At 38.8% G+C, this 23,319-nt stretch overlaps 1 protein-coding gene across 1 annotated transcript in view; it reads right to left on the reverse strand.

Annotated features, from left to right (window-relative positions):
* Positions 1-365: 365 nt before the first annotated feature.
* The window catches only part of emsy (EMSY transcriptional repressor, BRCA2 interacting), a 24,146-nt gene continuing 1,192 nt past the window's right edge, over positions 366-23,319 (reverse strand). The window contains exons 2-20 of the mRNA XM_024263961.2: positions 22,026-22,134; positions 21,802-21,901; positions 21,652-21,726; positions 20,079-20,254; positions 19,618-19,773; positions 18,003-18,262; positions 17,697-17,931; positions 16,107-16,322; positions 15,058-15,207; positions 14,784-14,957; positions 14,574-14,710; positions 13,182-13,355; positions 9,914-10,124; positions 8,773-8,940; positions 7,547-7,696; positions 7,187-7,332; positions 4,553-5,116; positions 4,086-4,481; positions 366-1,199 (exon numbers count right to left, since the gene is read on the reverse strand). Coding sequence (XP_024119729.1) covers positions 1,017-1,199; positions 4,086-4,481; positions 4,553-5,116; positions 7,187-7,332; positions 7,547-7,696; positions 8,773-8,940; positions 9,914-10,124; positions 13,182-13,355; positions 14,574-14,710; positions 14,784-14,957; positions 15,058-15,207; positions 16,107-16,322; positions 17,697-17,931; positions 18,003-18,262; positions 19,618-19,773; positions 20,079-20,254; positions 21,652-21,726; positions 21,802-21,901; positions 22,026-22,131 — 3,777 coding nt within the window. The 5' untranslated portion in view covers positions 22,132-22,134 and the 3' untranslated portion in view covers positions 366-1,016. The remainder of the gene's footprint in view (positions 1,200-4,085; positions 4,482-4,552; positions 5,117-7,186; positions 7,333-7,546; positions 7,697-8,772; positions 8,941-9,913; positions 10,125-13,181; positions 13,356-14,573; positions 14,711-14,783; positions 14,958-15,057; positions 15,208-16,106; positions 16,323-17,696; positions 17,932-18,002; positions 18,263-19,617; positions 19,774-20,078; positions 20,255-21,651; positions 21,727-21,801; positions 21,902-22,025; positions 22,135-23,319) is intronic.

Consider the following 23,319-nt stretch of genomic DNA (forward strand, 5'->3'; position numbering starts at 1 on the left):
TTACTGCTGTGTGTTCACAGCGGTTTAAAAGTCTCTCAAAGCTCATGTGGTTCCTTTAATCTTTAACAAAATGTTTTGTAAGAAACATAAATGCGTGTTTATATTTCTGGATATTGTTAGATTCTTGTTGTGATGATAAATATTTCTGGAAATCCTGTCCGGGCGCTCCGATCGCTGCAGGGAGGAAACTGGTTCCTTCAAAAGGAAACCTGCAGGAGCAGGAAATGCAGACCTTTCCAGAATTCCCAGCATGCCTTTGGTTTGAACAAAGCCAGAAAGACTGTAGTTTTCTTCTTAAAATGAAAAAAAAAACTGATTAAGAGGAGAATCGTCGAAAACTGCAGACAAAAACCAGTTTGAAATGATTTAACTGAAAACTTAAAACAGTTTAATGATTTCATGGACAAAACAGAAACAGACATTTTTGTTTTTCAATGCAGAAACTACGTTATGCATTTCCTATTCAGGTGAGATATTGTGTGGATTACTACGTCGTCTAGTTTAAAAATATAGAAAATAACTGAAAGTTTAAACACACTATGCAAAAATAAATGCATACTTCTTAAATTTTCACGGCAGCTCTTTTTGAACTATAGAATATATTTTAAACAAACAAACAAACAAAAGGTGGTTTTTCTTTTTTCTTCAGAGCTCTCTCGAGTTTCTTTCCTGGTTCTGCTCCTTCAGAAAAAGCAGGATCTGCTCCGTCTTTGTTCCCTCTCCTGAAGACGTGAATCCCGGGAGCGTCGGGAAAGTTTAACGTTACAAAGTCGGTAGAAGAAGACAGTTTATGTAACAAAGATCTGTACAGCCATCAGCACAGCCAGGGATTACGTTTCTGAAATACAGTGGACCCAAAAAAAATCCCCGACCGCTCAGCGTGTCTGTAAACGTCCTCGCAGAAGCAGACCGGAAGGTCGTGCGTTCACCGCCTTCACGTTTGGCAATAAAAACCACATGTCCGTCAGTTCGGAGGAGCGACCAGCAACCCCCCCAGTGGAACCTGCTGGTTTGAGCTAGGGCTGGTCGGGGGGGCTGGCGGTGGCGGCCTCGTCGTTGCTGCTGTCCACCTCCTGCTCCATGGGGCTGTCCTCCTCCAGCTGCTGGCTGGTGAAGTTGGTGATCTCCAGGAAGCCGCTGGGCTCCACCACCACGTTGGACTGGCTGGAGTCCGGCAGGATGGAGAACTGCGGGATGACCTGCAGACATGCAGCAGGTCAGAGCTGGACCTTCACGACCATCCGTGCACAGATGTCATCTCTAACTGTTGTTTCTAAACATTCTTCTGTTTTTGTAGAGCTCCCCCTAGAGGTGCTACGCCTAAACTACGTCACAGGTTTATAATTTGAGTCATTTTGACACAAAAACACAGAATATTGATCTAAAAATGCTAAAGATTTAATACTAAAGGAGATGAAGCTGTAGAATCCACATTGGGTCCAAACTTTAAAGCAGACTGTCTGAAGCTTCATGTTATGAAGCTTCAGACTCAAACAGATTTGTGTGAGTGTGATTCTTGATTTGTGTGTAACTTTGGATTTGTGTGTGTGTAATTATTGATTTGTAACTCATACAATATATTTTGTGAATAAGTACAAAAAAATAAAAAATAAAAAAAAAATACAATTTACACATGCAACACTTTAAATTACAACAGTTTGAAACTAAGTACACACAAAAATGTCTAAAAATTACGCACAAATCACTTGTTACACACACACACAACCACATTTACGCACAAATGTGATGCGTGATTTGTGTTTAATGATGCGTTTAAAGCTGCTACAATGCTGGGTTATCAGAGTTTTCCTATCAGCTGCTTTGATCTTAGATGTTGAGATTAGATTAGATTAGATTAGATAAGGTTGGTTGGTTTATAACTTGAAAAAAACGTATAAAATTATAAAGAAAATAAGTATCAGAGCAAGAATGGTTATTCTGACCACTAGAATGATTAATAACTGTTTATTCCTCAATAGAAGTCTCTGGGATTCTAGCTTTCTGTAGCCAGCAAGTACTTCCTGTTTGGAACGCCAGAGGGGAGGAGTCACTCGGTTCAGTTCTCATATACAGTCAACGGTCAGAAGTGTGTATGGAGAGTGACATGAAATAATAAAATCATGCTTATTTCATGTTAGTTTGATGTTTAATTTAGAAAGTTTCTGTCAGATTCAACGTTAAAACCCGTTTGTTGATGTGTACGTGTAAAAACAGAACCTCCATGTGTATTTTGGAAGATGCTGTAAACTGTTTTTGTCATTTAAATGTGTGTTTTTGTGAAGTAATCGATTGTTTTATACTTGAGGACTTTTATTTATGAGTAAAATGTCAAGTTAGAAACAAAGACAGATGATTTTGAAATGAGAGAAAAACTACAGAAGCTTGGACTGTAACCAGAGTAAACCGATTTGTCATCATGACCGTGTGAACCGCTGCAGGCGTCGGTGTAAACCATCACTCAAAGTGGGACTTTCACAGCGTTCACGTGTCTCTGGAGTGGAAGTTTACGTAGCGCTCAAGTAAATCAGGCGGTTCAGGAACAAAAACAGAGTCAACCTGCTGAGCAAGGTGATTTCAAAAAGTAAAAGTTGAAATTCAAACCTGCAGAACTGATATTGTGGAGGAAACTAGAGCCAAAAGAAGGGTTCAAATGGAATTCCCAGCAGCCTCTCTGCCTCAACACAACCTTTGACAAGTTTTCCCACACAGACAAACTAAATGAACTATTTCACCTGACTGGTTTGATGAAGCAAAAAAATCTAAATTTATTTTCAGGTTTAGACCTTAACTCTTTTTCACAGATGATATACTGTATTTCCTGTTAGCTTTAGCAGTTTAGGAGGAAATGTTGAAGATTAGATAAATGTATAACACTAACACAGGAACAAAGGACGTGTGTGTGCTCGTAAATATAGGTTTCATAGTTTCAAATTACACTCAGATCATCTTTGGATCCATTTTAAAGCGTTCCTAGTCACCTTTTAATTATGATTATGTTGTTTTAGCAAAAATCTGTCGTTGTCTAGGACATAGTTTCTGCAGAGCAGCAAGAATACATTAGAATTTTTACCTCCGAGTTGTAAGCCTGCACTCATTTCCCATCATCTCCAATGAGCTTACAGCCCCTCACAACCTGAACTTAACATTAGTGGTGCAACGACCAATATCAGCTGTAGAGTTTTAAACCAGATTCCAGTTCAGACGTGGAAAACAAAGACGTTCATGGATCTATTTATCTAGTGGATGCATCAGAATGGGGCGGAGCAGGGAGCTTGTGGCCCCGCCCAACATATTTTTTTCCGTCACAAATACGATTTTTTCTTTCATCTTCTCCTGATTCACAACGATTTAAAAAATTCAAATTTCATCTTAATTTACTATTTTTTTCCCTTTCCATCAGAAAAAACCCACAAAAACTTTAAAAAATATATTTTTATCAGAGTGGGTCTTTTAAAGAACATTTCAGATAATTACTGCAAAATGGGAAAAGCTCAGGAGCTTAAATAAAATTAGATTTAGGTTTAGACTTTTATCTTTTTTTCTTCTTGATGTGTTTATGTATAAATGATATTGTGGAGAATATACGACTTGTTTACGTGAATAAATGAGGACAAAGAAAGAAAAAACCTGCAGCTCTAATGAAAACCTTGATCTGAGTTTGTATGAATGAATGTCTTTCACCTGTTTTATTTAGGATAAAAATAATAAAGATTATAGTTTCCAGAAATGAATCGATCCACCAAAATTGATTCTGATTTTTTTCGATTCTTCAATTCAATTAAATTTTGAGTTTACACATTTAGACATATTTGTTTAGAATTCTATTAATTATCTACTATGTGTTTTCATTCATTTAGTCAGCAATGAATGTTTAGGTCGACTGAGCGTTAGCATTAGCCGCCCTATGGGAAATTCCATTAAACGTTAGCATCAAGCTAGCAGACTTTAGCATTATATGCTAAACTGATTTATATTTTTATAACTTGATTATTGATCTGTTAAGCTTAAATCCATTCAAATCGATTTTATCAACCCAGTCTTAGTTTTATTTTGGAGAACCCAGCGGTGTGGGGGCGGAGACGCACCTCGATGACCTCCAGGTCGTCCTTGCTGCTCTGCGCGGCGAGGCCCTGCATGCAGCTGAACTGCTGCGGCTTGGCGCGGTGCACGGACACCCCCGAGCTGCTGATGAACTGCCCCGAGTCCAGCGTGCCCGACACCGCCTGCACCTCCAGCGCTTTTCCCAGGGGGCCGCAGTCGCTGGAGGAGTCCACCACCATGGGCTCCGTGCTGGGGTCGATCTCCGCCTCCATCATGGAGATCTTCAGGATGTCCGACACCGAGGGCTTGTCCCCCCCGGCCCCCGAGCTGGACTCCGGGATCAGCTTAGCGGCCGCCTCCCCGCTGCTGAAGACCGGGGAGGGGTGGTGGGGGCTTCCGAAGGTGATCTTGGTGACGGTGGCGCTCTGCGTGATGATTGGCTGTAAAGAGATCATGTCTGTTAAGCTGAGAACAGCCAAAGGGGGGGGCGGATTCATGGAGAGACCCTCACCTGGCTGGACGCCGCCTTCTCCGTGCTGATGGGGTGGTGCGCCTGCAGCGGAGGGGGGTGGGACATGGGGGAGTGCAGCGGTCTGTGGAGGGAGGTGGGGGCCTGCTGCAGCTTCGGGAGCTGCGGCGTCACCGGAGTTTTGGTTGGCGTGCTTGGGGTCGTGGCCTTTGTCGCTGCTTGGGACGGCGGAGGGAGGGGCTTGTCTTTGGGGATCGGCGTTAAAAGCTGTGGCTTGGGCGGGGCCACTTCTCGGGGTTTGAGGATCTTCTTGGTCAGAGGGGGCGTGGCCGAGGAAGAGGAGGGAGGCTGGCTCATCTGGGGTTTGCTGTGGAGTTGTGGCGGCGGCGGCGTTTGTTGGGCGGGGGTGGAGGTGTGTCGACTCTCCTCGGCTTCAGCTTTACTCGACGACGACGGCGGCGGCTGCTGAGTCGCCGCAGAGAGCTTGACGGCGTCTGAAGACGTCTGACTGGAGCGGTAAAACAAACCGGTCTGCGGGTCCAGGGTGTCGCCCTCCAGCTCGGACGCCTCCAGCCCGGATTCGGTTTTGGTCGGAACGTCTGACACCTGAAAACAAGCCCACAGACCAGTCTGAGCCGAGCGCCAGAGGGCGGAGTCACGGCAGCTGACGGAAGATCCTCATTAAACTGTTTCTATAACACTGAGATTCATTTAAATGTCTTTTTTTCTGTTTTTTTATGAAACAATAAAAGATAAGAGGAACCAGAGTGAGTTTTTAAAATGTAATTATTGAACAAAACTCAGTCAAATTCAGCAGAAAGTGACTATTTATATCATAGCTATTGTCTAAGTTTCCTTCAGTTCAACAATGAAGTTATTGTTTCTAAATACAAAAAGAAAAGAAGTTTAGATTTGATGTTTCATCAAAGACAAACATTACTTGTTCATCCAGAGAAATAGGATGGACGTCACACGGATCAAGAATCTCACCAAATCTGTCTAAATTTATCTTCATGAAATTACTTTTTTTTTTTTTCAAAAAAGCTTGACTTTTTCTTTGTAAAACTCAGACTTTAAATTAAAACATTTATTATTTAATTCTCATTAAAAATTTAACTTTTTTCTTATAATTTTATGACTTAATTTTTGCAAAATGTTGACTTCTTTCTAATATTCAAACAACATTGTTCCAGTAAATTTTGACAGTTTTTTAAGTTATTATACAACCCCATTCTTGTTAAATGTTGACCTTTTTCCAAATAATTTTACGACTTTATTCTTGTAAAATTTTTACCTTTTTCCCTAAAACTCAAACATTGTTCCTCTAAAAATTGACAATTTTCTTTGATTTTTCAGACTTTATTCTCATAAAAGTTTGACCCTTTTCTCATAATTTTGTAACTATATTTTCTTGAAATGTTAAGTTCTTTTATGATTTTTTTTTATTTTCTTATTTTTCAACTTAATTTCCTTAAATTATGACTTTTTTCAAAATTTTGTTATTTTGGTCTGATTAAACATTTTTCATAATTATAAAATTTTAAATATTTACTTTAATCTTATTTTTTTCTCTTAATTCTACAGCTTAATCCCCTCAAAAATAATGTTTGTTTTAAAAAAAATGATACAATATTTTCATAAAATGTTCATTTTTCACTCAAAACTTTGTGACGTTGTTCCTGTAAAAATTCTGACCATTTTATAATTATTTTAAGACAATATTCTTGTAAAATTTCGACCCTTTTCTCATAATTTTGTGACTTTATTTTCTTAAACTGCATATTTTTATTCTTGTAAAAAATGTTCTCATAATATTAAAAACGTAATTTCTGAAAATTCTGACTTTTTAAAAAAGTTTTACAACATAATTCTTGTAATATTCTGGTTATTTAAATATTTAATTTATGTACTCCCTTAAATGTATGACTTTTTTAAAAAACAGAACATTATTCTGGTCAAATGTAGACATTTTTTCAGAATTTTATGACTTAAAATCTTAACTCAATTCTTTAATTTTTTTTCTTATAATTTTACAACCTAATCCCAGAAAAAAATTGAATTTTACCCCAAAATTGTGCATCATTCTTGTAATTTAAAAAAATGTCTAATTTTACATGTTAATTCATAATTTTTTTCTCATAATGTTCTGATAATTCTTGTAAAATGTTTATTTTTTCTTTAATAATTGTAGGTCTACATTCTCATAAAGTGTTGACTTCAACATTTTTCTTCATTTTACAACTTTTAGATCATATTTTTTTCTTGGTTGTCCTAATACTCTTCTGTATTAAATGGGTTATCAGTTAAATACAGAAATTATATAGATAAAAAAACTCCTCACAGTTTTAAATCCCTAATTGTTGTGAGACTATTGACAGTTGCTCTTTTCTGCCACTCACCACTAGTGGTCATTTGTGGAATTGCAGCTCCTAAAACCTCCAGGTTTGAGTTTTATTTGTGAGCAGAAAGTGGAGGTTTGGTCTAAATGTGCACACAGGTATCCCCGTGTTTTTATATCTATCGTATTGCTTATTTTTATTATGGGATGTCTGTTGTTCTCTGTAAAGAAAGCTTTTGTAACTCAGAAGTTTAAACTTTGGTGTAAAGACCAAACTTAGTGTTTCCCACACTGCACTCTGGTGTTATTCATGTTGTCCAGGTGTTCTTCATTCTCACCGCGTGAGACGCAGAAGTTGATGCTGGCGCTGGTTTGGTTACCACGGTAACCTGACTGCTACTCTTCGAGGACTTCCCCGGCGGCTGGCTGGAGGACATGACCACGTTTTTGTCCTCTGCAGACACCCCCGCTTTAGTCTTGGTTGCTGTGGAAACAGTAGTGATGATGACAAGTGCATGACAGGACTCACATGCGCACACACATGCGCTCACATCACCAGCTTCTGTTTACCAAAGGAAAACCAAAAAGGGAAGAGGGATTTGACCGCGTGACCGACGGAAGGGATGAGCAAATCTTTTCGTATTTTCCACTGAATTTGCCGCCTCACAGCTGGAAACAGGAAGTGCTGCAGCGATTACCTGCTGCCTCACTTCTGGGTTCTGCCTCGGACGTGGACGGCCTGGGCGACTCGGGGCTGGGCTTCTTCTCCTGGGCCAGCTGGATGGGGACCGCCATCTGACTGAGGTCGATGGTGAGCTGCCGGGGTTTGGCGTCGGCGTTGTCCTTCACTGCAGGAAGAAGGTTTTCTACGATTACTGGGAATTGTTTTCTTAAAAAAGCTGTCATTAATAAAGAGGTGTGTTTCCTAAAGCTCAGCTTTTGCTGGTAAGCTCTGGTGAAATCTTTCCTCACATGTGCATGATTACACAACTTTAATTAATTAATTCCATAATGCTTATTGCCAAACAGGACTAGGAGTTCTATAAAACGCCTTATTTTCATAAAAATTATTATTACAAAATAAATTTTTAGTATTTACATCAGTCCACGTATTTTTAATGTTTATCTCAAACTTGAACACCTAAAATATTCACCCAAATTCACCTTAAGGATATAAGTTTGTTATTTACAACTTAAAAACGTTCATAAAAAGCCTTTTCAGATCTCCATCAGGCTTTTATTGCAGCAAATGTGAATTTTAAAACACAAAAAAGAGCATTAATAAACAGAAAAAAATTAGAAGACGTGATTGAAACTACAGGAGATTTAATGGGCTATTTTTTTTGTTTTGGATTTGCTCACAAACTTTACTTATTTATTAATTTTGTGTTTCATTATATTTTGTGTAAAAGTCTTTGCTTTGACTTTTAGCTTTAAAGTGGAGAAATGCTTTTATTTTGTAAAGTACTTATGTATAAAAAGTGCGTTAATAAATCAAAATAGAAATGTTCACATTTTAACCCTTAAGTTCTACCTATTTTGATTTAAATCTATTTTTAAGAAAATGACGACAGTACAAAGGGGAGTTTCGTCTGAACAGGTGACAGAATCCATTCTATTTCCAGCATCAGCACCTGGAAATCACCTGCTCTCCAGCTGAGCGTGGCGTCTGCTCCGCAGCATCTGCTCAGCAGCTCGGGTTACAGGCTTCAAGAGGCAATTAAGCCTCTTTGGGGGATTTCAAATCATGTGTAGAAAAGCATCAGCTCTACGAGGATCTATGTCAACCACCCCTTATATCCTGGTTCGAAAAAATTCCATGGAAACTTTCCAGCTTCACCTGTTCCACGGGTTCATGTTCAATGTAAAAACAAAAGCTCATGACTGCAGGCCGGCGGCTCAGACCAAACATCATGAGTCTCACCTTTTGTTTGCTGGAGCTCCAGAAGAGCTCTGATGGTGGAGGTGGCGGACTGGGATTCCCCACCGCTTAATTCCTGGTAGATAACCGTGGGGCTCGACTCCACGGCCACTTCCTGTTCAGCCCAATCCTGCTCCCTGGAGGACACCAGGTGCACTACAGTCTGCACCTCTGGGAAGGGAGAGACAAACAGAATTACTCCTCAAACCATCTGAACCAAAATAAAAACATAAAAGACAGTGCAGGTTTAAAAAGAATAAAAATAATTGATTGATTCAAGTAAAAAATTAGGGAATCTATAACCGAAAAATAGCAAATTCTCAATTGTAGATTAAACTAGTACCTCCATCTCAGTTAAATGTTATATTGTTTAAGTATTGTTACTTTCACTAAAAGTTAAAAAATATTTTATTTAGGTCAGTGTACTTTTAGAATTTAAAGTTTCCAAATAAAACAAAACAATGACAATGAATCATTTAATACACCTAAAAGGATATTGAAGTAAAAAAAAATTAAGTACAAAAATAAAACATTCTAAAAATAAGGTTAAAAAAACTTCTGGACACTAACTGGTGCACACAAGATACTGACCTGTGCGCACAAGTTAGTAACTAGAACATTTTTTTAACTTTACTTTTAAAAAAAAAAAGGTATTTTTTACTTCAATTTTTGAAGTAAAAAGTGCTGCATTTGGTCATTCAATGGAATATTTCATACAAAATCAAGTTTTTGAGCTTTTAATTAATTTATAATGTAAATTTTCTTATGAAAAAAACCCCAAAAGCTCTATTTTTCTCCATTGACACATCTGAGTATTCCTCTAAACTCTGCTCTTTGAGCACCAGCACCTCCCAACCCACCAAAACGAACAATTCCCCACATTGTGATGTCACAATGTGGGGAACCGCCCCTTCCAGGAAGATTCTGTGTTGCTAGCTCCGCCCCCAGGTTAACACACAAACACACTTACTCAGTGGAGCTGGTGCTGATCAGTGAAGCACTTTCAGTTCATATGCTCAACATGCACATCGTCTTTGTAAAAGTTCAGATGTTGTTGGTTTCATGGATTAAACGCAGACATGCTGCCAAATGAATCTCTGGGATGAAAGGGGCGGTCCCCAAAAGGAGCGGAACAGAGACCCACCCTGACCGCTGCTGTGCGGGACCTCGCCAGTGGAGCTGGTGGCCTCCGCCAGACCCCCCGTTTCGTCCTTCGCCGCCCCGTCCTGCCCTGAGCTCTGAGCCTGGCTCAGCTCTGCCGAGCGGGTCGCCTGCTGCAGCGTCTCCGTCACAAGCTGCCTGGCCTGTTCGCTCACCACCGCCGTCTGGAAGACCGGCTTCGGCTTGATGAGAACCTGGAGGCAACCAAGACGAAGGCTTTCAAAATTCGAGGTCTAACTGCGATTTCAGGAAGCACAAAGTTGTCTAAGAGTCTAAAAGAAATGCACTATGTGTGCAAAATACGCAAAAGGTACATAGCAGCTGTTCGACGTGGCCTTTAAATTAAATTAAAAAATAAATAAATAAATAAATAAAGCTTTAACATGAAAAATTTGCAGCAAAAGTAATTAGGTTAAGTGTCATGTTTAGAACACATTTATAGATGAAGCGCTGATGAACTTTGATGCAAAAAAACATTAAAATATTGTTAGTCTTTTTTTACAGATGAACTGTAAAGAGAACTGTTGCTGTTAGTCACAAATCCTCCTGCCATCATTCCTTTCGCTCTTTAATCTTCCTGCTCAGTTTGTTTCTGTTTCAACTCCAAAGAGCAGCTGCTGTCACTGTGAGCTCCAACATCCCCTTCCACTGACCTGTCCTGGTCTGAAGAAATGAAAACTAAGGAAACTCGACATATAAAATGTGATAAAAGGCAGCAGGAAGTTCAGTTTCAGTTTTGGTTTCTGGTTACTTTCAGTTTTATTTAAGTTCATTTTAGAATTTAAAGCATAACATTTATTTTGGGAACAGATATCAAGATTGACTTATGCTAAATTAATTTCATATTTTTGCGTGTGAGTTCATGATTGCTGCTGTCTTGCTGTCGATGAGGAATCCAGTGTTCTGGACCTCCAACTCGATCCGACTCAAGGGAACAAGATTTACAGAAAGTCTTCAGAATTTCTAAAGAATCACCTAAAGAAAGACCTTTGATCTATATAAATAAACTCTAATTCACAAATAAACTCATCTTTATAAGATTGCATGTGTAAATTTGTAGAACGATAGCTTTTTTCATAGTCTAAACTAATATACATATACATATAGAGAAGGGGGCCCAGAATGGTTCCTTGGGGAACTCCTTAATTCATTTTGTTTGCCTGAATCTGTTTTATCTGATGAAATAAAACAATATTTCTCCACTATAATTATGATAATAATCTTACACTGACGTTCATTTTGTACTAAACTGATGTGACATAAATAAAAGCTATCCAGTTTTAGCTTCGTTTTTAAATTAATTTGACATTTACTCTCTAAACTATGACAGTTATTGAGAGTCTCTTTCTCACATTTAAAAAAGGGTTTTGTGATTTGTGCAACAGAGTGTAGAAGTTTTTAGAGTCATTGCACATGTTCAAGGAAATGTCGTGAATACTTAGTGTTAAAAAGCCTTTTTTTAACCTTCAGAGAATAAACTAAAGTCGGTAAATGTCGACGTTTACGTCACTGGAAATAAGTTTGGTGCTAAAAATGATAAAAAAACAAATTCTTTAAGAGCACCGTGTTCATGCAGATCTAAAGTCAAGAAGGAAACGATGATTCATTCATGGAGGTTTCATACAGTGGGTACAGTTTCTTACATTTAAAACTTTAGTAGACTCTTTTAAATAGATTTTATTAATCCATACGTGTCTAAGTTACTGTGACATCAAAGCAGCACAAAGAGCAGCACAAGAACCGCGAGGGGATTTACCCGCCATTTATACAACCGTCTGTTACATTTAAATTCCCCTGAAACATGAACAGCTGAAGGACGTTAGAGTACATTTTTCTTTTAAAACATTAAACTTTCCTACTGTACTTTAGGTAATTTTTGTATATGAATAATATTAGAAGTAGATAGAAACTGATGCTGTTTTTGGCTCCAAATTAGAATATAAATCCCCATGAACAAACACATGCAGCTCTGGGAGATCAAAAATTAACTAAAGGTTTCAGATTAATACATTTATTAGCTTTAAAATTAAATTAAATGAATTAAATATTCATAATATGTTACAGTTAGAATTCATTTTACAAATTGACTTGATTTAAAACCATCTTCAATTAATTTTTCCTTAATGCCAGGAAACTAAAGACTATCAAAACGTTAACTCATAAAGAGCCAGATTCATTTTTTGCTTAAAAGAAAAATTATGTAGAAAATACAACAAATCAAGTTGATTACAAAAACATTTCAGATATTTTTCTGTTAATCACTATAGGTTCTTATGAGATAAATTTGATTGGTTTAAATATTAGTTTCCAAATCGAAAACTTAAATCTAATGAAATTGTATTTTGGAAAACAAATCAAGTCAATTAATAAACAAAAAAATCTATTAAAAAAGGAGTGATTTCTTTGAGATAGAGACAAATGATCATCAAACAAGAAGCCGTAAATTTTGGACAAATCACTTAAAAATAAATAAATGTAAAAAGTCTGAGACCTGAACCTTGTGGGACACCACATATATAATAGCATTGTATGCGGATTTAGAATTTAATAAAATAGACATTTGGATGTTAATTCATAGGTAACTTGTATGCATTTGATCTCTTATGTCATAATTTTATAACTGGACACCAATAAAAAAATCATAGACTGATTTGTTTTCCATGGGTTATTACTCTTTTATTAAGCACAAATTGTTTATGTAAACTTTGGTTCTGAATGTTTGGTCTCAGTAGATTTGTCAAGATTTTCTTATTTTTATTTGTTATTTTAATGATTTTTATCATTTAACTTCCATGTGTGCATTTTTTGGTTGTCTCACAATAGTAAACAGCTTTTTCTAATTAATAATACATTTTATTTACTATTTTTATGTATTTATTTATTTTATTATTTTTATCTGTAAATAATCATACTTTTTGTTGTCCATCAGATCAGAATATTTTCTACCAGTTTTTTTGGACATGTTTAACAATTGAGTTACAACATTTCTGGTAACAGGGGGTTTTACTTTTTTCCGTTTTAATCATCATCTGCTTTCACTTCTTAGGAACATGTCATCGTAGTGTTCGGTTACACCAGAAAAAGGAGGTTCTCTTTTGTTAAAAACAATCAGATCTTCTCTTCACAGGAAAAAGCGTTTGTCCGTCACAGACATCCTCCTCTGCATCTACAACGCCTACTAGTGGGCATCCCAGGTATGGCATCGTGTGACCCCCCAGCGGTTGACATTTATAACCCTTTTTAGGTCTCACCTGCGTCTTCCCTTGCTGGCCGTAGACGATCTTGGTTGGGATGATCTTGGTGGCCGTGGACTGAGCTCCACAGCTCATGCCTTTGGGCTGCGTGACAATCATTTTGGTGATGGGCCTGGAGGCGGTGATGATGGCGGGTTTGGTCCCCTGAACCGCCTGCAGGCTCTTCTCCCCCTGAAGCAAACACACAACTCCAACATTCACCTGGGACTTTGTCAGCTCAGGTGGGTTGACTGCAACTAGTTAATAGTAGCAAAAAAGAATAAATGAACAGATCGTATTTATGAAGCACTTTGAGATGGATTCAGGATGCCTTTACGATAAAAAAAGGAAAATTAATTAGCACTAATTGACCTTGGAGCGCCCCCATTAACCCCTCTGACTGACAGGCTGCTACACCCCCCTCATCATCCCTTCTGCCACCCTGGTTGGTCAGAGCTCCATGTGACAAATTCATGAAAAAAAAAAGTTTTTTCAAAATGTCGACTTTTCTATTTGTTTTATCTCCTTAGCAACCATTTTATTTTTTTGGTCACCTGGGGGTGACGAACAGGCCGATGTCATTTTTAGAAGAATTGGCAAAAGTAATTTTTTTTCCTTAACAACGGACGTCTTTTGTTAGCCCCGCCCACATTCCCTCTATTTTTGCATCATATGTCATATTGTTTTGCTCAGTTTGATCCAATGATTCGTGTATAACATTTTCTCAACATTACACTAAAAAATATCCAAGAAAATTGAGGAAAAAAAAACACTTTTGTGAGCTTTCCGAGCTAAAGTCATTCAAAATCTACCATTTCTAAAACCAACGTTTTTTCTGAAGTAGTTTTACGAATGATGTTCAAGAAGTTAGGAGGCAACGGATCGAAATCCTTGCAGTTTAATTTTCTTGTTTTTTCAATTCAAGATGGCGACCTCCCACTGAAGTCAAAGGTCAACAAAAGTTCTGATGTGGTTGAAGACTTAACCTGGCGGCGTGTTGGAAATTTTGAGAAAATTGCTAAAACAAAAGTTGTCTTTTTGCACATTGTGCAAAAATTGCCAGATTTCACCCTTTTTCACAAAATAGCCACCAAGCCATAGGTCCTGTTGCCATCCCATAATAATTTTAAACTTCCTTTGGATAACCTTAACACATGTATTTTGTTTTTTTTTACTTGATTATCAAATATTATTTTGATATCCATAAGAGATTTTGGCCACACTCGTTTTTTTTTCTGCAGTAATGTCATCATTTTTTATAAAAGAAAGAATAAAAAACTGTTATTTCTTTAAGTAAAACAGTGTTTGACAAGAAAATCTTATGTCAGCTTTAACCCCCCCAGGATTTTTTTGGTGAAACTTCCAAACATCTCAAATGTTGATGCAATCGGGTCTGAAGCTCCGCCTCACCCCGGCGTTCAGAAGCGTGGTGACCACATTCTTCCCTGGCAGCCCCTGGATGGTGGCCCCTTTGCCCGTGGTCTTCTGCACCACGATGACGTTTGGCTTGGAGGTCATGGGGATGGTGGTGATCTTGGTGGTCGTCCCTGCAGCGGAAAGATTTTTTTTAGTCCAGGAATGTTTAGAAACGTACGTCGGAGGTGAGACGCAGGACGTCACCGGAAACAATGTTGCTGCTGATGATCTTCCCCCCCAGAGTAGCCAGAGACTTGGGCACCACGGTGATGATGCTGCCACTGGTGGTCTTGACGTAGGTGGTGCCTCCACTGGACGCGGTGATTCGGGCGCCGATGTTGGGACTAACGGTTGGCCTTGTGTACGTTGCCTGAGAAGCTAAAAAAAGGGGACAGTTTTTGATCAAATTTTCTCTTAAATGTGACCAGATTATGAGAAGAAAAATAAAAAGATGAATATTTGGAGTTGCGGCTCTAACCTGTTGGCTGAGAAACCAGCTTGGTGGTCATAATGGCGCCATTACTGCTGACAACCATGATGGGTGAAGAGCTGCTGCTGGACAGAGACACTGACGAAGGTTTGGGCAGGATTTTGCTGGGCTGCACCTGCTGGGTGATTATTTTCACTCCTGGCGACATGAAATCAGAATAAAGAAGAAATTAAAGCCCCAAGTAGTAGGGGTGTAACGGATCACGGATGATCCGTGGTCCGTATGGATCAGAAGCCACGGTTGGGGACACGTGTGTACCGTGGACCACTCCAGCCCCCACCCCCCCGCGCACACACCTTGCGCTGGAATAATTTAAATCAACTGTCCGTTCACATCAATGGAATTTGCGTCAAATTCATGAAAATCCTTTGTTTTGACAAACGCTAAAGTAGCTGTTTGACGGTTGTCTTAAAGTCTGTTCACCTGAAGCTCCCGCTGCGTGTGGGAGGAGCTTCTGTCATAAACTTTTCTGGACTTCACAATGGAGGACGCGGATCGACACTGCTTCTCCTCAGACAGAGGGAAGGGGCGGGGCTCCTCACCCAGGCTGCAGAGCGGCCGCAAGCAAAAAGGTCCGAGCTGTGTCTCCGTTTTTCTAAAGTAGATGCAGACAGCGCACGCGGTTTCTAATGTAACAAACGGATGGTAAGGGCGGTAACGGCTGTAACCTGTCCAAACACCGCGCTAAAATACATGAAATTCTAGTGAAGATGTGCTGACCGTCCAAATGAGACGTCTAGCGGTGTTATTGATCCAACAGGAAAGTGAGCTCACGGTACACACCTGGAGCACGTGACTGAAGTGTTATTTATAAAAGAAAAATAAAGGAAAATATAATTAAAAGGAGGTGAAATGAATATGGATACTGGCACTATAAAATAATAAACAATAAACAATGATTAGCAGCCTGAACATTAATATTATGCCTCAATAATAATAAATTATCTGACATAATATGTAAAGAAAGAATTGTGAAAACAATCTGAATTTAATTTAAAAGAGATAAATAGGAGGATGGGAAAACCAAAGAAGCTCACCTGATTCCTGCTTGATCTGAATGGTGGGTTTGACCCCTGGTGGGGGGGTGCTGGTGGTCTGCGTCTGGCTGATGCTGGAAGCTCCTAAGGTGGAGGTCTGCTGCAGCTGTTTGGGGGACTGCTGCTTGGGGAACTGGGCCAGGATCTGAGTGGGCGAGCCCACCAGGGTCTTGGGTGAAGGAAGCCTGGCTGAAGCCACTTTGACTCCGGCTGAAGCTGCAAGTTCAGGACAACGACAACAGTTTACTGATCTTATGACATAAGGAGATGAATGTTTTCTAGGGCTGCCATAAATTAATTCAATTCAATTCAATTTTATTTATATAGCCCAAAATCACAAAGAAAATTGCCTCATTGGGCTTCAAAATATGAACAAAAATTAAAAAATAAGACTAAATAAAACTGGTTATCCCTGCCCTTAGACCCTCCCTCCCGGTAAGGAAAAACTCCTAAAAAAAACCTGAGTCAGGACCTGAGTCAGAAATTACTATTTTGATAATAATTTAATAATCACTAATTAGTATTTCCGATGAGTCGACTAATCAGGTCATGCGCAAAGTGGATGTTAAGCACACATCTTAACCATCAATAGCTTTAAACTAACTAAAAACAATATATATAACATTACCTACGATAATGCTAGTGTGAATGCTGTAAGCTGAATTTGGCTGCTAAAGATGCTAGTGACGATAACTGAAGATGCTGAAATTGACAGCTGAAATCGCTGAAGCTGATAGTCAGCTAAAATATTAAATGCCAACTTAGCCTAAAAGCTAAAAAAAAAAATCCTAAACTAGCCAAAACAGCTAGCATGTAGCTCAAATATTAGCTAAATTAAAAAATAGCCTAAAAAAACCTTAATAAAAGCCAAAATAGCCCAAAAAGCTAGCAGAATGCTATTATAACATTCAACTTTACTACACTACAACTCCATATAATATAAAGTAACGACTAATCGACTATCTACATAGTTAATTAGTTGTTGATTAGTCGATTAATGGTGGCAGCCCTAATGTTTATGGTATATAAACAAAAACAACCTCCAATCTGGTGTGATTGTTCAGTTCTCGGGCATAAAAACTCAACTTTTGGAGTGGAAATCCTGATTTTTAATTAAGGTAATGAATCAAGAACTTGATTTTTCATGAAGTTAGTTTTAATTTAATTTCAGGACTTTAGTATATTGTTGTAACCTTCTCAGAGACAGAAAGTGCTTCCAGAAACTGATTCAGAATTCATCAAATTGAAACTCAAAGTTTTCACCATCTAGATCCTATTGAACCTCCCAGACTTGCTAGAATAGAGTTCTGGGGTATAAAGCCTTCCACATGACTGAAGCTACTCCACATCTTTGTACAGTTGATGAATAATAACTAGCTAACATCAAAAAACATCATTAAAACCTTTGGAGATCTTGGAAAGTCTGAAATCTGATCAAAATAAGAACAAAAACCCCACTGATGTTCTGCATTGAAATTGACTCTCTTTATATTTTTTTACATCTAAATGTACTTTTTCCTGTTTAAATTAAAGGTTTTATTATTCAATAATAACATTTTAAAAACCGTCCCGATCAGGATGAGGACCTACATGGCGTTACGGTTGACATCACCACAGACGGCGTGCAGGACACCACCGTGGTCACCGCGATGGTGCTGGGGGAGGGGCTGGAGCTGGCAGGAAAGACCACCGTCTGCTTCTGGGTGGGCGTGGTCAGGATGGAGGTGGAGCCCAGCTTGGACAGGGCGGCATTGTTGTGGGTGTGGGACTTGGACAGGATGTTGGGCACAAAGTTGGAGCTGGGAGACGTCGTCACGATGATCACCTGAACAGGAAGTGTAAAGGGGTTAAGGAAGCTGGATAGAAACGGCACGGCGGACGGCGAACGCCGCTCACCTTCTGGGTGGTGGTGCTGGTGGTCTGGATTGCGGGTTTGGTGAAGGTGATCTTAACGGGGGACAGGTGAGGCGGCAGGGAGTTGGCGATGCTCTGCATGATGTTGCTCATTTTGGGGCTGCCGCTCACAGGCACAGTGATGTTCTTGGTCATCGGTGGAGAAACTTTGGAAACCTCTTTCAGCATCACCGGAGACGAGCTGGATGAGTTTGTGCGTCTTCGCTTGGAGGGTTTCTCGTCTTCATCCGAACAGCTGACACCTGGAAGAAACACGGAAATATAGTCATATATCCTAAAACACCAACGCGCCGACCTAAATGCACATTTTTCAGCAAAATCTGCAGGTGAGTCGCCTTTTTTACGTGCATACCAAAGGTAATTGGGAATTGTAGTTTTTGGTGAAATGAGGGAAAATATTACCAGGCAGTTTTTTGTCCATTCTTGGTAAAAGAAAATGAGCAGCTCTGGACGGTTTTAGGAGCTTTTCATTCATCTTAGCTGTGCTCCAGGATTTGAATTTTTATTTGGAGTTATTGTTCATTTAAAGATTCATTTATGCAAAAAAAAATGTTCTTTAGTTGTTGCTTCATTTTCCAGATTTAAAAAGCAGTTTATACTAAAATAAAGCAGATGATTGAAAAAAAATACTGCTTTACTTTTAATTTGTTAAGTTGTTTTAAGATAATAAACTCTAAAAATAAAAGGTTTTAGTGAACTGTCATAGACTTCAAACTCATTCTAAAAATACATTTTATGCACTTTAAAAAACAGCAGCTGACGAATTGTGTCCTAAACTAAAAATTATTCCTGATGTATACATCTAAAATATTATATTCGACAGAAAATGGACATCAAAATGAGTCTCTGAAGCTTATTTACAATTCAACATTTTAGAAAATGACAAAAAAGGTGTTGTAAACTGTCCAACTTTCATTTCTGTAGATTTAAAGTTGATGGAGTTTTCCAGTGTAACAGTGCCCTCTTCAGGCCAAACAGTGCATTACTTCTGTTAGACTTCATATCAGGATGATCATTTTTATGAGATTTCAGGAGAAACTTTGATGTTTAGTGGCAGGAAGTCTGACTGTGTGACATTTAGAATCACATGATATTTGTTTCTAAAGCTTCAGTAAACTATACTTTCATTCATTTTGATTCAGTTAGTATGTAAAATGTATTTTAAATGTTCAACAAATATTTAAACTGGAGATTAATAAAGTACTTGATGATGCTTTAAGCTCATAATTAAGACGTATTTATGCACTTTAAAAGACAGAAGGGTGATTTAATGCAAAAGTTACGATCAGAGATTTACTAAAATAGGAATTATTTATAATATATACATCTCTAATATTCTATTTTGAATGAGGCTATACTTTAAAGTCACTAAAGCTTATTCAGAATTTACAGTTTTAAAAAATGAGAAAACAAAAAATTCAAATATTCAGCTTTGTAATAAAGAAATAGTACAAAAGTTGCTGTTTGATGTGCAGCAATCAAAAGACAGAAGTTCCTATGAGTGCAGCTTCTGTTCCACAAAAACGTGTCTTTTGTTGTAAAGATCAGCTGATTTGTTTTGGATTTCCTGAGACAATTATTGAAGACACACACTCACTCTTCACGTAGACCGTGCTCCCGCTGGGCAGCACCACCACGTTGGATGAAGGGCTGGCGGGACGGGGAGACTTGACCGTCGCTCCGATGGGACCGCAGGACGCCGTCGCACTGGTGGAGGTGGAGGTGGTGCTGGTGTAGGAGTAACACACCACCACTGTGTGGAGGAAGCAGACAACCTCTGAATATCTGGGGATTTGTGCAAACTCATGACTCGTCGGCTTTAATTCCAGCAGTAAAATAAATATTTTTGTCACAACAAAATAAATCAATTTGGACAATAAACAACCAAAAAAACATGATTAAAAAAAAACTTTATAAGAGCTTAAAAAAAACATTTTTATCTAATGATTGCTTGTCAACACTCCCATAACTCTTTAATTTTCTTTTTTTTTCATGAGCTTTTTTTGTTTAACTTCAAATCACTTAAAGAACTCAGTTCTAGAGAAGCTAGAACCTCACCCTCTTTGTTCCCTGTTTCCGCTGGCAGTGGCAGCGAGGCGTTCTGACTGGCTGTGGCGCTGGCGACGGCGTTGGCAGTGGCCGTGAACGCCGTCTGAGGAACGAGCCGAGGCATGAGGGGAACGAGCCGCCGCCCTTCAATGGACCACTCAGAGGAACTGTTCGGACCCGACATGCTGGACAGAAGAGATGCAGAACGGAGGACGTTTTTCAGAGCAGAATAATGATGAGAAATGTCTAAAACACTGCTGTAAGTCTGGGGTTTTAAACAAACCGGATCTTTAAATGGTAGAGAATCGAGGATGGAGACGTGCTCAGAGTAAATCTTTCTATGCAGCTTTAAGTGGATTACATGAAGATGGAAACAACACAAAGACTGGATCACTTCTAGATCAAAGCAATAAAAGTAACGTGAAGATTTCAGAGCTGAAGAGATTAAAGTTTCAAACTAAACTTTCTAAAAGAAAAATTGAGATTTTTTCATCTGCAAGGAGAAAAAGTCAAACTTTAAAAATCCATTACAATGAAAATTGCACTTTTAATACATTCTTGTGTCATTTTTCTGATTATGGAGGACAAATGTAAATCATATTAAGCTTAAAATTCAATTTCTGAGAATGTATTTATTCAAATCATTTTGAATCAGGAGCAGATGAAAAAATTTTGTTTGAAAAAGTAGTTATATTAAATATTTTTGTAGAAAATACGCTACAAGCTCCCATGCTCCGCCCCATTCTGATGCATCCACCTACAGACAAATAGATCCATAAACGTCTTTGTTTTCCTTGGATCAAAACTGTACATCTGGATAGAAACGATGTTGCTTGCTATTTTTGTGGCACCAGTAATGTTGGGTTGGGGTTGTGGGGGTCTGTAAGCTAGCAGGAGAGAGTAAACAGATGGATAACGGGGAGTGGGGGCAGCTTTACTCTGGGGCAACAATTCGACCCTCAACTTAGAAATGAATTTCTAGATTTTGGCTTAAAAACAGCATAACAGTACTAAAAAAAAAAAAAACGCTTTGAAAATAGATTAAAAGATGATCGTGGCTCTTTAAAATGTTTTTGTCACCTCAAATATTTCAGATAATCAAAGATATAACACGAAGAGAACCTAAGTAAATGCAAAAACAGTATTTGGGCAACAATAATACTTGTAGTATATTAAGAAAGGCTCAAAATCTACCTGACTTTATGGAAAAAAGTCTTAATGCTCCCATATATTAATTCATTACATTAAGTCTTTTTTGTGTTTAATTTCACCTACTAAACCTGAACATTATCAGGCAAAAAGAAATTAAAAAAATAAAACTGGAAGAAAATTTGCTCTTAAATCACAAAAACACAAATAATCTGCAGAAACGTAAAAACAGATGAAAGTTTAAGTTATTTTCCAAACCAAAAACATTTCTGTAGCTTTGAGACTCCAGAGAGCGACTTTGAGAACCATCATCCACAAAAACCTTCCCACAGCCAGAAGGAGTCCAGAAACAAGAAAAGAATTCTGCAGATGTTCTTCATCCCAAACTGTTTGAGGAAACATTTTGACGTTCAAACGATCATTTGTGACTCACTGATATGCGATTGTGGTGAGGCGTTCATCGTTGACGGCGCGGCGGACCTCAGCGCGATGGCGCTCTGTTGAGATGCTGCCAGGATGAGAACAAACATGAAACAGATTTTACCTTCAGAGATTTTTTTTGAAGAGTCTGTAAAATAATTACCCAAGAATCTTAGTGAGCTCTGCCAGCAGGTCCTTCTTGTCTTTGGTCAGGTCTCCTTGGGCTCGGAGAGCGCTGATCACGCCTGCATACGCCTCCAGCTCTGTGAGGGAAACACTCCAAACGTGAAGCAGCTTCAGACTCAGAATAAAAAATCAACTGCATAAGTGGTTCCTCAGAGGAGAGAATTTAACTTTTAAGACTGAAGTAAAAACTTTTTTTTTTACCGAGTTTCCGAAGAATTCTTTTACATTCGTCCCTGCCCAGGTCCAGGATGGTGGGCCACACCACCGGCATGGTACCAGGCAGCACCGGCTTCTCCAGCTGAATCATTGGCTGAGGAGAGAGAAGCAGGAACGTTTTCTTCATCAGAACCAAAGCTCCATTTAAAATGATGCCTCACAATAAGACTGGAGGGCTGCACGGTGGTTCGAATCCCGGCTGGGTCTTGTCTTTGTGCATGTCCTCCTCATGCATGTGTGGGTCTGCTTTCTTCCCTTAGGAGCAAATCTGTGATAGTGTGACCCTCTGTCTAACTGGTGACCTCTGTAGGGTGAACACAAACTGAAGCTGGGATAGGCTCCAGCAACCATGTAACTCCAAAAGGGATTAAACGGGTTCAGAGAATGCATGGATGGACAATAAGATGGGTACTTAAATAGCGTTTGTGCTTCATTTGGAGGTGGTGCAGAGGTAACACGGTTGACCTCTGGTTGGATAATCACAGGCTCAGTTCCCGCCTTTCTCACCCTTGTGTCGAAATGTCCTTGGGTGAGACCCTGAACCTCACATTGCTCCTGGTGGTTATAGGTTGGTGTCAGTGTAAAAGGCAGTGGAGCCTTTTACACTGTGTGTGAATGGGATTGTGACTGTAAAGCGCTTTGGTAGGTAGAAGAAAACTGAAACAAAACTTGATTATAACAACTTTCAGCAAAGAAACAGCTGAAAGAGTTTCTTGCTAACTTTACAGTTAGTTGTGATGGTTCAGATCGAGACACCTCTTAAGATGTTGACAGATGGAATGAACCAATCACAGTCTTCTATTTCTGCCAGGATGATGACTTCTGCATTTTTTCATCTGGCCTCACGATGTAATGTAGTGATCATAACAATCCTCAGAGATACATGGCTCAAAGACACGGTTGTGTAGCTTCAAAAAACATGGACCCTCAGTAGTGTCTGAGCTCACCGATGCGTTAGCCAATCACATCAATTGTTTACAGCGAAGTACGAAGGACAGACTCCCCCTTTAGGGTTATTAAAAGTTTTATTGTGAATGTTTCACAGTTTTTAGCTTTGAGGTTTAAAACAAACACAACAAGAGCTATGAGAAATAATTGTGAGATCCTTTATAAATAAAAAAAATCCTTGGAACTTTGAATGGAGCTTCATCTGGTTTGTTTTTAGACATTTTTCACATTGTTTTGATTTTGTCTTTTCTTTATTTGTGGATGTATGTATTTTTATTGTGTCTCTACATGTTTGATCATTTGTTCTAAACATAAAAAAACAATTTGATCT

The sequence above is a fragment of the Oryzias melastigma genome, linkage group LG14, assembly GCF_002922805.2.
Source record: "Oryzias melastigma strain HK-1 linkage group LG14, ASM292280v2, whole genome shotgun sequence".
Lineage (NCBI taxonomy): Eukaryota > Metazoa > Chordata > Actinopteri > Beloniformes > Adrianichthyidae > Oryzias > Oryzias melastigma.